Source organism: Rhineura floridana, chromosome 9, assembly GCF_030035675.1.
Source record: "Rhineura floridana isolate rRhiFlo1 chromosome 9, rRhiFlo1.hap2, whole genome shotgun sequence".
NCBI classification, from domain to species: domain Eukaryota; kingdom Metazoa; phylum Chordata; class Lepidosauria; order Squamata; family Rhineuridae; genus Rhineura; species Rhineura floridana.
In genome coordinates this window covers 66,474,979-66,491,932 of record NC_084488.1, presented here as the reverse complement: position 1 = coordinate 66,491,932, position 16,954 = coordinate 66,474,979, and the positions used below count along the sequence as shown (strand labels likewise).

Below are 16,954 nucleotides of genomic sequence, written 5' to 3'. Positions count from 1 at the left end.
CAGAAGAATGCAGAACAGTTGCAGCTTTCTGTTTCCCAGAATTTATGTAAAAAATTATCAAAATTAAGGTTAGCTGTCCTTTCTTTTTCAAATGCAAGAAAAACCAAATTTGCTAAATGTTTGTGAGTCATTGAAAGTCTCTGTGGCTGACTGATCCGTATTAGAACTGAGTATGTTGACAAAATCAGAAATTAGGCCTGAGTGACAGACTAACAGTGCAATCCAATACAGAATACTCAGAAATAAGCTCAACTGGATTCAATAGGATTTACTCCCAGGTAAGTGTGGGCAAACATCCGCCATGGCGCAGAGTGGTAAGCGGCGGTAACGCAGCCGAAGCTCTGCTCACAGCCAGAGTTCGATTCCAATGGAAGGAGGAAGTCAAATCTCCGGTAAAAGGGATTGAGGTCCACTCAGCCTTCCATCCATCCATGGTTGGTAAAATGAGGACCCGGCATATGCTGGGGAGTAAAGAAAGGCCGGGGAAGGAACTGGCAATCCCTCCCCATATATACGGTCTGCCTAGTAAACGTTGCAAGATGTCACCCTAAGAGTCGGAAACAACTCGCACTACAAGTGCGGGGACACCTTTACCTTTAAGTGTGTATTGGATTGCAACCTAAGTGGCCAGCCAGCCAGCTAACTGTAGTGTGCACAGCAGTATTTCTAGGTTTCTAGGGCTGTTTTCATCCTTTGCCATCAAGTACTCAAGAAAAAGAAGAAAAATAGCCAGTATGATTGTGAGTATATTGTGTGCTTTCAAAGAGTAAAAGGTAAATTAGGGTAGATATTTTTTCAGATCACTTTGTTATCTCTTTAGTTCACCCTTTAGCAATAAGCACCCAATCCTGCTCTACTCATCATAACAACTGCAGAATAAAGAAACTCTTACTACTTACCGTAGACAAAGGAACTTGCTTCTTCATTGCTGGTTGGGCGGAGACCACAACTAAAAACACAACTGAAACTGAAAAGCAAAGGAAAGTTCAAGGGGTGGAGACTAACTCTATCCATAATAAGAAGGATCAATTAAGTAATTATATGGTGACTGTGATAATTAAAAATCCACCCTCAGTCAGGGATAGTCTTGAGTGAGCAGACATTCGGGGCTCTTCCAGAGGAGGCTTTTGTTGCACTTGCCCTGCCTTATGGTGGAGACATGCTTGCGGTTGTGCAACCGTCAACTTCCGCCCCCTTTTACTCCAAAACCTGGGGAAATGCAGCTCCAATGTATTTCTCTGTGAAATCAGCTTCGCACAGAAATCACAACTGTTTGGTAGATCAACTTATTGCCCCTCCATGGTGTGTTCAATGAAAACACTTTGCTGTAGGTTGGCAGAGCCAGTGATTGGCCCACTGCTTTGCTGAGGGCAGTTCTAAAAGATCTGAGATCAGCAGCAGGGGAAGATGTGTCCATCCATGGGCAAACATGTTTTAAATGTGTTTTAAACTGAAGCCAGAGAAAACAGTCCAGCTACTTTTGAAGCAGCGAGTGTGTCAGCAGCTTTATTCACTGAATATTTTAGAGGATCTTATTCTTAAATTTTCCTGTTCTTAAAACAAGCTGTCATTATTTACACAGAGGCTGTAATTTGTCTGTCATATCACAAATTAAAAAAAAAATCTAGGGAGGACCATAACTGAGGGGGCAGTGCACCCATTTGTTCCACCCTGGCTACAGGGCTGAACAGAGCTGCTCCTGTGTAGAGGGCATCATCTCAACAGTCAGGGCTGGATTTAAACTTGTTGTGGCCCTAAGTTATGAGTGAGGCCCTTCCCTCTTCAACAAGTATGTGCATTACTTATAGGGTTCGCGGAGTCGATGCCGCTGCCCACACATGGGCTGTTTTCTGCAAGAATCCAAAAGGCCACATGTGTACGACGTTCTATAGAATTGCAAGCGAGCTACAACAATGATATTCAATACAGGTCCATGGCCTGAGACTGATCCTGTATCTTTAGGAGAAGAGAAGGTCAGCCAAATGCAGGTGTTCTTGCAACTCTGTAATGGGAAAAACCACAAGATGGAATTCTCCCTTCCCCCTGCACAACTTTTAAAGATACAGAAGACCTCTTGGTTGCTAGGCCAGGCCTCTGAGAGGTCTTCTGTATCTTTAAAAGTTGTGGAGGGGGGAGGGAGAATTCCACCTTGTGGTTTTTCCCATTACAGGGTTGCAAGAACACCTGCACTTGGCTGACCTTCTCTTCTCCTACAGATACAGGATCAGTCTCAGGCCAAGAACCTGGCGACCCTATTCAATACCTACCAAAAATTATCTTCACTTTGTATGATGTTTATGGTTTCCCAGTGGCAATGTTGTAAAAGTTCTTTCTTTCTTTCTTTCTTTCTTTCTTTCTTTCTAACCTGAGGTCCCTCCTAATGTGAGGCCCTAAGCTGTAGCTTGTTTAGCTTGTATGTAAATCCGGCCCTGTCAACACTGAAGAACCTAGCTCTCCACATTCTGGCTAAAGCACCAGCACATCTTTCTGCCCTAATTGCAAAATGTTTCTAATGCCATACATTTAAAGCACCCTCTCTCAAAGAATCCTGGGAACTATAATTTGCCAATGGTGCTGGGAACTGTAGCTCTGTGCTGGGTAAACTACAGTTCTTAGGATAATTCAGTTGGGGCAGGTGAGGAGGCTTTAATCCTATAGTGTGTATGCAGACTCAGAAGCAAAAGGCGTGGTTTCTTTTCAAGATTACTGCAATTTTTTCATTATCAAGGCGGTCATCATACTTGGCAGCATTCTGAGCTGGCCACAAGAAAGTCCTGATTGTCAAACAAAGGCGCAGCTCCTTACTTTTGGCTCCTTCCGTTGCACTTATGCTATTTTTCATTTCACGAAACAAGAAAGGGCAGCTTATTAACTTCTTGTGTCTTCTTCCCGTCACAAGCGCGGGACTGTCTCAAAGGGAGTCGTACGGCCGGGTCCCCTGCGCTCATGTTACGCGGAAATAAATCCCATAGAAGTCCAACGGGACATCCTCTCAAGATGAGACAGTCTCAAGGAAAGAACTCCACCCTGTTTCTGCAATTAGAGATGAAGAGTTTTGGCCAGATCCGGCTACCGTAGCTGCAACGTGAAGCCAAAAAGAGTTGATTGGCGAGGCGAGCCGCCCATCATTTTTCGTTCAGGAAACCGTCGGAGCTAGTTAACAAACGTGAAGAAGCTCGGGTGAGTGACTGAGGGCGGGCAAGTGAAGAACTTGAGGGCAGCGGCACGCGGGGTGGCGGTTGGGGAGGTCTCTCTCTCTCTCTCTCTCTCTCTCTCTCTCTCCCCCTCCCCCCTAGGCGGCGGCCTGCTTCAGAGCCCCTTTCTTCCTCCGCGTCTCCCAGCAGCCAAGTTAAAGAGGCAAACGGGACCGGTTTTCTAGCCTGTACTGGCTCCGTGCTCGGTGATCCCTAAGGGAGAGAGCGTAGCTCTGGCGGCCGTACAGCGATGGCTTTGGCTCTTCAGCCCTACGCTCGTTCTGTCCCTGCGATGCATGCAAGAGCAGCCTCCCTGGTTTCGGTCTCCACCCCTTAACGATTTACAACAATATAATGAATAATAATGGATAGGGTGCAAACAAATTGGGTCAGATTTTTATTTGCTTACTACACTTACATTCCACCTTCTCCCTTATCCCACACTCCTCCCGGAGCTCAAGGCGGTGTACATGGTCCTCACAATCACTTTATCCTCACAACACACCTGTAAGGTAGGCTAGGCTGAGAGATGATGGTCTGGCCCGATATTACTTGAACCTCAGCAGAAATTTGAACCTGAGCTTCCCCACTCCTAGTATGGCCCTTTTAATTGCTGTGCTGTACCACATTGCCACATGCATACCTTCAGTGGCCTTTCCAAATGCACAGACTGATGATGATAATAATGATAATCATAACAGTGAATGCCAAACGCAAATTTCTCTCTTCTGTGTGGAATAAGAATACTTGAAAGTGGCATTTTTATCCTGCCCTTTTCAAACAGAATCGGTATAGCCTGTGCAATTTTCTGTTTTCTCTTTCCCCATTCTCAGTTTTGTTACAGCTCCTCTGGGTTGAGATAGTGACAGGGCCAAGGTCACCAACTGAGCATTCAAGTGAGCATTTGAAGCCAGGTTTAACCTGTTTTGGGAATGAAGCTTAAGAGGCAAAAAGTCTTCCTTCAGAAAATGGAAGTCTTGTCCGAATGAAGAAAATAAAAAAGAACACAAACTCTGGCAAAAGAAATGCAAGAAGACAATAAGGGATGCTAAAAAAGAATTTGAGGAGCACATTGCTAAGAACATAAAAACCAACAAAAAAAAATTCTATAAATACATTCAAAGCAGGAGATCATCTAGGGAGGCGATTGGACCCTTGGATGATAAGGGAGTCAAAGGTGTACTAAAGAACGATAAGGAGATTGCAGAGAAGCTAAATGAATTCTTTGCATCTGTCTTCACAGTGGAAGATATAGGGCAGATCCCTGAACCTGAACTAACATTTGCAGGAAGGGATTCTGAGGAACTGAGACAAATAGTGGTAACGAGAGAGGAAGTTCTAGGCTTAATGGACAATATAAAAACTGACAAATCACCGGGCCCGGATGGCATCCACCCGAGAGTTCTCAAAGAACCCAAATGTGAAATTGCTGATCTGCTAACTAAAATATGTAACTTGTCCCTCGGGTCCTCCTCCGTGCCTGAGGACTGGAAAGTGGCAAATGTAACGCCAATATTCAAAAAGGGATCCAGAGGGGATCCCGGAAATTACAGGCCAGTTAGCTTAACTTCTCTTCCTGGAAAACTGGTAGAAAGTATTATTAAAGCTAGATTAACTAAGCACATAGAAGAACAAGCCTTGCTGAAGCAGAGCCAGCATGGCTTCTGCAGGGAAAAGTCCTGTCTCAGTAACCTATTAGAATTCTTTGAGAGTGTCAACAAGCATATAGATAGAGGTGATCCAGTGGACATAGTGTACTTAGACTTTCAAAAAGCGTTTGACAAGGTACCTCACCAAAGACTTCTGAGGAAGCTTAGCAGTCATGGAATAAGAGGAGAGGTCCTCTTGTGGATAAGAAATTGGTTAAGAAGCAGAAAGCAGAGAGTAGGAATCAACGGACAGTTCTCCCAATGGAGGGCTGTAGAAAGTGGAGTCCCTCAAGGATCGGTATTGGGACCTGTACTTTTCAACTTGTTCATTAATGACCTAGAATTAGGAGTGAGCAGTGAAGTGGCCAAGTTTGCTGACAACACTAAATTGTTCAGGGTTGTTAAAACAAAAAGGGATTGCGAAGAGCTCCAAAAAGACCTCTCCAAACTGAGTGAATGGGCGGGAAAATGGCAAATGCAATTCAATATAAACAAGTGTAAAATTAAGATTTTTTGCTCCAATATGCATAATTTCACATATACGCTCATGGGGTCTGAACTGGCAGTGACCGACCAGGAGAGAGACCTCAGGGCTATAGTGGACAGCACGATGAAAATGTCGACCCATTGTGCGGCAGCTGTGAAAAAGGCAAATTCCATGCAAGCGATAATTAGGAAAGGTATTGAAAATAAAACAGCCGATATCATAATGCCGTTGTATAAATCTATGGTGCGGCCGCATTTGGAATACTGTGTACAGTTCTGGTCGCCTCATCTCAAAAAGGATATTATAGAGTTGGAAAAGGTTCAGAAGAGGGCAACCAGAATGATCAAGGGGATGGAGCGACTCCCTTATGAGGAAAGGTTGCAGCATTTGGAGCTTTTTAGTTTAGAGAAAAGGCGGGTCAGAGGAGACATGATAGAAGTGTATAAAATTATGCATGGCATTGAGAAAGTGGATAGAGAAAAGTTCTTCTCCCTCTCTCATAATACTAGAACTCGTGGACATTCCAAGAAGCTGAATGTTGGAAGATTCAGGACAGACAAAAGGAAGTACTTCTTTACTCAGCACATAGTTAAACTATGGAATTTGCTCCCACAAGATGCAGTAATGGCCACCAGCTTGGATGGCTTTAAAAGAGGATTAGACAAGTTCATGGAGGACAGGGCTATCAATGGCTACTAGCCGTGATGGCTGTGCTATGCCACCCTAGTCAGAGGCAGCATGCTTCTGAAAACCAGTTGCCGGAAGCCTCAGGAGGGGAGAGTGTTCTTGCACTCAGGTCCTGCTTGTGGGCTTCCCCCAGGCACCTGGTTGGCCACTGTGAGAACAGGATGCTGGACTAGATGGGCCACTGGCCTGATCCAGCAGGCTCTTCTTATGTTCTTATGTTCTTAAATGACGGAGGGATAAAGACTGCACCAATACACATAAGTAGAAATAGTATATTATTTCTTTTAGACTAGCTAAATAACACAGAGATAGATTAAGGATCCTATATCTATGTTGGATGCTTTCTGGAAATGCTAGCTTTCTCTAATGCCTTTGATCAGTGTATGTAGCCCCAGGATATCTTAAGAAGTAGTTCTGGGAATACCAAATGTTTAAGTTGGAATTCCTCCTTGGCTGTCTTTCCTTAAGGCATCTCTTCTAGTTTTTGCTTATGAATTTTATAATCTGAAAGTTGGATGGGTCTAGGTCCAACATTTTTATGGAAGATATGCTACTTTGGACACTGAGTGTGCCTTGTTTTTTCCTAGGGTACTTCTACACTGTATGTCCTGTGCCCTAGGTAACTGTGAGATATGCTGGAGAGAAGAATATTGGAATAATATTATCTCTGGCTGTCTTGGAGCATATTTGAACTAATGGGCCTGACCTGTGTCTGCGTGCATGCACAAATTATGTTGTGTGGCAGGTGCTGTGTTCACTTGTAGATTGTCATTTACCTATCTATGACTCAGTCATCATCTTGTTAGATAGATCAGGAAACAGAAACTGGCAAGAAGAGTGAGGCGACAGACCACATCAGGAGTTAAGTGACTGGGATGCACTTGCTATGAGAGTCAAAACCTGCAAGATTAAAGGACACAATCTAAGACGAAGTATATGGTGAAATAGAAAATAAAGATAGATAAGACTGTGTCTTTAAAAATCCACATGATATTGGAGGTAGCTTATTCCATGTTTTATTTAAATGAAGAAAAAGTTCTGCAGAGTCCTATGCTGATAGCTTTGAGTTACAACCCTCATTTACTATAGCATAAATCCCAGTGAGGTCAGTTGTTTTGGGTAATAAGCTTCTAGGACAGCCTTTCCCAACTAGTGGGCTACCAGATGTTGTTGGACCACAACTCCCATCAGCCTCAGCCAGCATTGCCAATGGTCAGGAAATATGGGAATTGTGGTCCAACAACATCTGGTGGCCCACTAGTTGGGAAAGGCTGTTCTAGGATGTTACATCAGTCCTGCTCTAGACAGTGTGAAATGGGCATAAGTTGACAGTCTTATCTAAAAACACAGATTTGGGGAGGATATTTAAAACAAAAACAGATTTAAAGACATTGAATAGATCATATTTATTGTGATGTTTGAAGAAACATGACCAAGACCTAGACATGCTTCTAGGAAACCTTTATCCACACAATTGCAAAAGCAGTAATTTGCTGAATGAATCAAGTTTTAGGAATTACATATGATGATTTCACAAAATAGTGGAAAAGCCCAATGGTTATTTACTGTGTTTTGTGATGAAACACATTTAACAAATTTGACATGATCATGCTAATGTACTTTTTGGAGTGATTTTACCTATCACAGTATACTACTGCCTTAAAATAATGAAAGATCTGAACAGCCTCTGCATGGGATGTGTGCCTGTGTTTGTGTTTCCTAGATCAGCTATTTTTATATAAATTCATATCTGCCATGTTCAACAATCTGGATTTCACAATACTGTGAAGTTTTTGTAGAAAAGCTACAGACAGAAAATGAAAGCATGCCTGTGTGCATTGAACATTTTCAGATGGTGGTTTGTGGTGTACAGATGTGTTAGATAATCATGTATGAAGCTTCTTATTAAGAATATCAAACTAGTTGAGGGTAGTTTCATGTGAGTGTGAAAATGCAGTTTTAAAAGTATATTTTCAAAAAAGATTATTTGTTTTATCTTCTTTGATATTTATTTCCAAATTGACACTTGAGAGCCAGCATGCTGCCTCTGTTGAGCTTTTGTTTGTGCTCTGTTTTGAGTTCTGAATTTCCTATTTCTGTTTCTTCGTTTAGGTCTGTCAAAATGAGTCTACGTAAACAAACCCCAAGTGATTTCTTGAAACAAATCATTGGAAGGCCAGTTGTTGTCAAGTTGAATTCTGGAGTTGATTATCGAGGTAAATTCCCCCTGTCTTATCTGCCACTCATCTTAATATATTTATGTGATCTTTCAGTTAAGAAGAAAGGAACCGGTATAGTTTTTGTGATGTTACGCTTGGAAAGTCTTCTTCACAATCAAATTCGAGCAGACAACGTGAGCTATTTAAACAACGTTAGAGGTGGTAATCATGAGATTAATGTGGTCTCTATGTATGTGGTCTTTTTTTTACCTCAGCCAAATTTCCTGGATTAAGGAGAATTTGTCCTTTTGAACTGTAAGCCTGACAAGCCTACATGATTTTCTTAAATTCTAAACATACTTGGTGTTTAAACACACAAAAACCAGGGTAAGGTTGTGATGAACTTTCTAACCAATGCTAGATATGCTTTCTGTATAAATTAAATTTCCTAGGAACTCACTTCTTTTAATAAAATTCTATAACTAACAAGGAGGCTATTAGGGTACTTTAGACTATGCATCCCTTCTGGAAGGAAGTTTTCCTTGTATAACAAAAAAGGACCACTGCCATACCAGAGATAGTTCTAGGAAAGAAACCATTTAATATTTGATAAATGCAGGTCAAAGTTTACAAGTTTGTAGTTTTTTTCTTTTTTGTTTCAGAAAGAGGACAAAAATATGTTATTTCACTTATACAACTTACAGATTTGTCCTGAATAATTACATCTTGTCTTAAGGTATTAAAAATATTTTTTGCCAAATTTCCAATAATGACAGATCCCAGACTTAATCAGCTATTCTAATTGTCCTAAGATTTGTCTAGCTCTCTAATACCTTACCAAGGTTATCTTTGCAGGAGGGACATTTTTTTGAAAACAAGAAGTGTCAGGATTGTTGGTTACTTTTTTGGTTTGCAGTCTTGCTACAATAGCCTGTGTAGTCATATGCATGTGTACTAAGAAACAAGCCCTGCTGTGTTCAGTGGGTCTTGCTCCCAGGCATGTATGCATAGCATTGTACCTTAAGCTGCTTTTGGTCTGTTGCGCTTTACTGAACAAGGAAGATGAGATCAGAACACAAAAGAACCGGTCATAATTGTGTATTTTTTATGATCAGACAGCTAGGATTTATTAACAATGTTTATCTCATATGTTACCCTGTAATATGCTCTCTAAATGAGGTGGATTTGTTCCTCTTTTCCAAAGCATATTTGAAGGATGGAGTAGTAAATCTGAATGAATTGCAGGTTCACTCCAATTTAATTGTGATTTAAATCTGAATTTGAATTGGACTATTCCTGTTATGAATGTTTATGGACCCTCCTATGACCCAAGGATCAATTAAAACATTGGTGTTCTTGAGAATGTATCCTAAATTGTGCAGTGGAAGTTTACAACAACAGAAGCAGGAAATGGGTTTCCACATATTGTGAAACCAGGTGAATCGTGATGTTTGGAAGCTGCTCAACTAACTACACATTGACTTACTACTTATTTGTATTCCTTGCTCTTTAGATTTGTTTATCTCCTTTCCCCAAATCAACAGTTTCTGTCTTATATCTCTGTCAGGTTATCTGTAGTTCCTGTACCTTACAGATCCGTCACTGTTATGCAGAGGTGTTTAGTTATATGGTGGTGATTAAAATATCTATTTACCCTTGGACTTCTAGATACATTGTCCATATACACTGTTGCAAGGAATGTATGCCAATATGATGCTTCACAATGGCAAAGCAACATTGTTAGCTTAAATATCTGCATTTGAAAGCATATAAACAGAAAAGGTAAAGACATCAACAAAAGTAAATCTGTCTAAGCCATTGTTGACAGCCTCATGCTCTGATTTCTTTAGTTCAGAGAAACTGAACTGAAAATATACTGTGCCTGTTCTTAAAAGGCACGTAAGGCCTGTCCCGTTGAAGTATTTGCCCAAAATCTAGACATAAATAAAATTATTTGGAAATTCCACTTATTTTAGTTAAATATTCATTCATTCATTCATTCATTCATTCATTTATTATTTGATTTCTATCCCGCCCTTCCTCCCAGCAGGAGGAACATATATGTACAGAACTGAGGTCTCATGTCAGGTGCTAAACATCTGAACAGTGTATTTGTCTCTGATGCCTTCATAAAGATACTATAAGTGCTAGTATGGTGTATGTTAATATCAGTCATACAATGGTACAACAGTTGGAAGCAAAAGTACTTTGAGAAATCTCAGTTGTTACCTCAATTGTTATCATCAGACTTGCACTAACTGCAATTTTCAAGATTAAAGATTTGCTTCTATAACTGTCTTACCTTCAGTACCCTAATCTGAAAGTAAAACCCTTTAAAATCAGTAGGACTCACTAAAATGCTTGAGATCTTGGGATAAGAATAACTTAAATCTGTTGGCAGAACATTATTTTAAAAAATATTATATGTTGTATATATCTATTAATAATACTATACAATATTTGATAAACTACAAAAACATTGATGGATTATGGAAATGGCCTTCAAATCGATCCCGATTTATGGCGACCCTACGAATAGGGTTTTCATGGTAAGCGGTATTCAGAGGTGGTTTACCATTGCCTTCCTCTGAAACTGAGAGGCAGTGACTGGCCCAAGGTCACCCAGTGAGCTTCATGGCTGTGTGGGGATTCGAACCCCGTAGTGCAACACTTTAACCACTACACCACACTAGCTCTCATACAAAAACATTACATACACTATTTTGTATTAGAATAAATTCACAGTGTTTTTCTCCTTCAGGCCTTCCTGTAAATTTCAGCCTTACTTGAATGCTAAGGTAAAATTAAGTAGCTATATTTAATACTATGCACTCTTAAAACAAAAGCTGGCCCTTAGATAATCAACTCCTTAGATAACTTTATAATTTAGTCTAGTTATACAACATGGCAAAAGTGAAAGTGTGATTATAGCTATACCAGTGCAGTTACTAGTCAGGCAAACTCGGTCTAGTGTACATGTCTACCACCTCCTATTACTCAGTTAAGCACAGTGTGCCTATGTCTATTTAAATTCATTATAACTTACTGGAATGTTAAGACACAATAGTCTTGACATAATCCATAAATGAAAGAATAAAATTTCCAGCTTTCAGAGAAGAAATATTGATCTTGGGGCCGAGGGTTCTGCTACATTGATTTTATATTTCATATTATAGATAGTGACTGTGGGCTGTATCCAACATTCTCTGTCTGCTAGCGCAAGGGTTATTGTGCTAGTAGACGGGTGAGCTCTAATGTTGCACAACAGAGAAATCTAGTGCGCGATGATTCTGCTACCACAACAGATTGTAACAAAGTTACCAGCAACCAGTTTATGCATTCTCTTGTGCAACAACATTCCGCTGGTGCAAAACATTGTGCCAGCGGAACAAGTATACCTCTAAGTGACTTTAACTTAGTGCTAACTTGGATGCAAACGTTGCAGTACATTCCTGACTGTCTACTCAGAAGCAAGCCCTGTTTGTCCAATTGGGCTTACTCCCAGGTAAGTGGGACTAGGATTGCAGTCTTAATCACTTTGTTGGATGAATAAAGTTGTAGAAATTGTTGTACAACAACCTACCTATATTCTCACTAGCTGTACATTTCTGCTTGTTTAGCCATTTTTTCTAATGTACTTGTATTGAATTTTTAATGCTATATTTGGCTAAGAAATACAGCTCTGAAATCAAAGTGGTTCTGTGGGTCTTGTATTTAATGATTCTAGGTGTTCTGGCTTGCTTGGATGGATACATGAATATAGCTCTGGAACAGACAGAGGAGTATGTAAATGGACAACTGAAGAATAAATATGGAGATGCTTTCATCAGAGGAAACAATGGTAATTATACTTAACTATAAGAGATGGGTTTTAGCATATTTACTCAAATTGTTTTGAGGAAATAAGGCTGGAAATGTGAACAGTTAATTTAGATAACTGCTCTTCTTGTACATAATTTGGTGTTGAGATAAATGTAGTAAGCAGGCACCCACAAATATTTGACTTCTGCAAAGCCTCATGCAGAATGACTTATTTTTATTTATTTTATTATTACATTTATATCCCACATTTCCTCCAAGTGGGGATTTGAACCCTGGTCTCCCGGGTCCCAGTCCAACACTAACCATTACACCACACTGGCTTTCACTGACATGATCTAGACCTTTCCTTTCACCCAATATTTTGACACATATAGGGGAATCTAAGGAAGAGATAAATATTTCAACTCCTGCAAGGCTTTGTGAGAAGGGAAGAAATGATCCAGGCTACTTTCACAGGGAAAAGTCAAGAACATGGGACTCAGTAGTACCTTGTTTTATCTTTACTTCACAGTTCCTGGGACTGAAAAACAGATTTTTAGGCAAAGCTTCCCTCTCCCACCTTGATTGTGTGTTTTATCAACCAAAGTTTTCCATTAGCTCTGCAAGGGTTGTTCTTAGATGATGCACCTGTTTTTTCAGAGTTGGAGAAATAGGCTTTCTTAATCTTTTTGCGCCAGTGTAACTCCATTTATTTTAGAAGTGATCCTAGGATAAGCAAGGGTATGGTGGAAATGTGTGTGTATATAGCAGAAAGGAGTTTGTCAAGCATGATGGTTCATGTTGAGATTAGACTATTGATAAGACACAGAGGTGCTAAAAGCTGTGCACATGATCTAGCCAAAATTTAGCACTTGCCGTATTGGTCTTAATGGGAGAGTTAAGTGCATATTGAAATATTTTGCATTGTAATCAGTGGGCCTGAATGATGTTTAGCTCTTGCTGGATCAATGTCTCTTATATATAACAGTTTTTCGTACTACTGAGATTTTCCATTTTCATATGGCAAGAAACAAAAATATATTTGGATTTATACTACAGGGTTGGATCCAAAGAAGAGCAGAAGGAAAATTGCTACTATTGCTGTTGGTTCAAATACTTTAAAAGTTCACATTATGCTATAGGAGGTAGCTTTTATAGCAGTTCTCATGGAAAAGGTTACACTAGCAAAACAGTTTTGGATTTAGTTTCACTTTTCTTACACAGCACGAGATATAAAACAGCCTTTCTGTGAGTGGAATGGCACTTTGGATCAAACCAATCGTTCTGACTGTAATAAGGTTGTGGACTACAGCTGGTATCATTATCTCTGATAAAGTATATAAACTAGATTTCTGTAAAGCATCCTAATTGTCTTTTCCTTCCCTTAAACAGTTTTGTATATAAGTACACAGAAGAGGAGAATGTGAGCATACATGAAGATGAAATATTTTGTACTGCGACTTTTGGTTCTTAACATTATTTTGTTTGTTGCTGGTAATGTTTCAGTGAACAAGATTATTGCATTCTGCTGTAAAAGCTACATGGCCTGTAAGACACAGTAGGTTTTTTTTTATATGTAAAACCAAATGGAACATTTCTGACACTGTTTGGAATACTTCTTGTATTGTAATTTGGAATGAAATAAACTTGGAAAAGAATATGATCTGTTTATGCTGTAAATCTAATTTTATTCCACATCTGGTACTCACATGAGTAGTTCTAAGTTAGAGAGTAACACCAAATAGGAACCTAACACCACACAGGAACCTTTCTTGGGCTACCAAGGTGTGAAAGCCTGTCTTCAAAATTTTGGATGTCTGGGAAGGTAAGGAAAACACACATAACTAATTTCTTTAGCTCTAGTAACAAGATAAAATGTTCAGTTGCTGACTGAAGTCAACCGACAAAAACCTTGAATAGCAGGTATATTAATGACAATAGGAACAAGATGGGAGGAAAATCCAGGGGTTACCATTATACCAACATTTTCTGTTTGTGTGCCAGCTCACCAAATCTTGGCAACCTTGCTTTCCTGACTGCAGTTAACTTTCTCTTCTTTCTCCCCACTCAGTAGACTGGGAGGCTCATAAATCTGTGTGACTGCACCACATAGTGCAGGATTTGACATCCGTTATAAAATCCAGCAGCTTGAGAAGAATCCCCAGACTGTGTTCTTTTTCTTTACTTTAAAAATAAAAGTCTTGTTTCTTAGCTGTCTTGTTTCAGGGATAGTGAAAACAATGGTAGTTTGTGCTGTAACAAAAATGGGGAAGATTGCGTAGGGCTGCAGTGGTCAACATCTTGCATTGCTAGTAACCATTCTTTAGATCACACACTTTCCTTCATACATTTGTGACCAGAAATGTTCAACTAGATGTTTAGCTTTTTAACCTGAGGAAATGGGAGAGTGGGACAAAAGGAGCTCTGTAAGTAAACCAGAAAGTGTGTTGTGTTTTTACAATTTAAGTTAAAACTCAATTGCTGCAAACAATAAAAATTGTTTCCTTAGTCTGAAATAGTCCTTGATGTTTGTACAAAAGCAACTTACTCCCCTTAAAATATGTTTAGGCTGTAATCCTATACCAGTTTACCTGGGAGCAAGTCCTACTGAACTCAGTTAAGACTTACCGCAAAGGGACATCTCCAAGCAGACATGTATAGGATTGCACTGTAAGGGAAGTCAAACTAAATCAAGAGTCCCATGTGTTTTAAATGTTTTGAAAGAAAGTTACAAAAACCTTAGCATGGGGTACCTTGTAGATTTTGTTGTTCTTTGAACAACTCAAAGCTGCCTTTTAAAATCAGTGCATACCTTTGAGTTGTACATGAATGAGCATTAACAATTGTGTGAATGCAACATTATTCCATCTCCTCAAATACCTGAAGGCTAAATAAAAGAAGGGAATGGCAACAGTTGAAGGGGAAGAATTAATAATTGTTAACTTATTCACATTAAACATTTCACATGGCTCTACACAGCACATAAAGAGAACACAATTTTATAATATGTTTCAATAATTTATAACTTCTTGACAAGGGCTTGAGAAAGGACTGCCACGTAAACAGGCTTGGTCTTCTATCAATAACTTCTTTTTAAAAAGAAGAAAATAGATGTTCCTTCAAGTTTACTATGTAATTTTTAACTTGTTTTGGAAAAAGTATACAAGTGGTAAGGTTATTTCATCCGTTCATCTATTAAAATGGCTGCCAGAAGTAGCTAATCTATTTTCTTTCCAAACACCTATAACAGTGTATTTATGGAATGTTTGTTGCAAGTACACCCACCATTTCACAATATCTTACCCACATTTAATCCTCTCACAACTATAAAGAACAACTTTACTGAAGAGTCCCATTCAAATATAAACATGCAATGCATGTATAGCCCAAAATAATAGCTGGCCATTCTAATGTGACCCAAGACTTCAGTTGCAATGTGCAGTGTAAATGGGAGTGCTACTTCTGTATGTTCTTTGTGATGTACCTGTGGATTAAATCATAGCCAGTCTGTGTAGTTCCTGATCCAGAAAGGCAAAGTGGATTAGCAACAGGGATGAAGATTTCTTTAATTTCTGTTAAGAAGAAAAGTGAGTGAAAATGGCATATTCCTGGGAGGAAGTCCCATTTAATTTATTGGGACTTACTTTTGAATAGACATGTATAAGATTGCACTCTCGTTGATCCTATTTTTATAATGGGGGCAATTTGACTGCATCTTCACGGTTTGCCTTAAGGGGTTTTACACACTTAACAACTGGGGGTGGGGATCAAGGCTTGCAGGAAATGAAAAGGCAGTTGTTCAAATCTACACTATGGGATTTCCAAAAGAAAAAGTATGAAGGCAACTGTCTGTATATTCCGGGGGGGGGGGGGGCTGAAACAACTAGAATACTTGAAGCACTGCAATTTCCTACTATAAAGATGAATCTTTATTGACTAGATTAGTCTACCAAAACAGTTGCTTGATATCTTTTCTGATTTTAAGGCTGCAATCCTATACTCACCTGAGAGTTAAGAGCAACTGAATTTAGGCTTACTTCTGAGTAGACCTGTATAGCATTGCACTGTAAGTTGTCTGTTTGCTCAAAGCTAGTTGAGCAGTTACTGTTTAGCAGCTGCTTTAAAATGACCAAACTGACTTTTCCCTTAGGTAGGAAGGTATAACTGATCAATGATTTCTGTGCAAAATATTTAAGATTCCAGCAATTTTAATGAATCATTAGTGACAATTTGATTTGCCATCACCCATTTACACTTTCTTGAAAGGGACAACTAATGAGGATACAAACAATTAGCAATATTTAAACCTCCAGAAATGTGTACAGCAAAGATAATCCGTCCCCAAAGCAATCATCCTGGTTTTTATTCTGCTTAATAAACATTTTAAAACTTATTTATTTATTGTTTTATTATTTTATTTCTATCCCGCCCTTCCTCCCTGCAGGAGCCCAAGGTGGCAACTTAAAGATGTGGATAAACAGAACAGCCTTTCACCTGAATTTTTAAGCATTCAAATTTTCAAGTTACTAATTTTAAATCTGCCGTAAACTTGGAGGCCCTATTACATGTACGCAGAGCAGGGCCACCTGCAGTGATAGCAAAATTGTGGGACTCTGCTATTGGGGAAATCGCCTTGCTCGTTGCTCACTGGTTTTAGACACAGATCAAGGTGGCTCTTTTCCAGAGAGTTTTTTGGTGGCTCTGTTAAGTCATTTTTGTTGTTTTGTATTTCATTGATCTGTTCACTGTTATTGCTAAGTGGAATGCATAGGGCAGAAGTTGCCAGTGTGTCACCTGTGGGCACAATGGTGCCCTCAAAGTCTTCCCCTAGTGCCCACAAAGGCTCTGAGTGCTCCCTCATCTGTCCCCTTAGTCATGAGATGGTGAGGGTGGTTACATTTTTCTCCCTTTAAAAGTACATGGTGCTGAAGGAGGGAGAATGACACTCTCATTTTCTCTTTCAGCTCTATGTGCTTT

At 39.6% G+C, this 16,954-nt stretch overlaps 1 protein-coding gene across 1 annotated transcript; it reads left to right on the top strand.

Moving 5' to 3' along the window:
- Nucleotides 1–2,906: 2,906 nt before the first annotated feature.
- LSM6 (LSM6 homolog, U6 small nuclear RNA and mRNA degradation associated) lies at nt 2,907–13,635 on the top strand. Its single transcript, XM_061584770.1, has 4 exons — nt 2,907–3,180; nt 8,130–8,233; nt 11,904–12,017; nt 13,370–13,635. The coding sequence occupies exons 2-4, from the start codon at nt 8,140–8,142 to the stop codon at nt 13,402–13,404; spliced, it is 243 nt and encodes an 80-aa protein (XP_061440754.1). The 5' UTR covers nt 2,907–3,180; nt 8,130–8,139; the 3' UTR covers nt 13,405–13,635.
- Nucleotides 13,636–16,954: the final 3,319 nt, after the last annotated feature.

Bases quoted from the DNA above. Each gene is read 5' to 3' on its own strand.
- LSM6 (XM_061584770.1), top strand. From the start codon at position 8,140: ATGAGTCTACGTAAACAAACCCCAAGTGATTTCTTGAAACAAATCATT. The intron at 8,234-11,903 runs GTAAATTCCCCC...TAATGATTCTAG, and splicing joins TTCTGGAGTTGATTATCGAG to GTGTTCTGGCTTGCTTGGAT. The intron at 12,018-13,369 runs GTAATTATACTT...TCCCTTAAACAG, and splicing joins TTTCATCAGAGGAAACAATG to TTTTGTATATAAGTACACAG.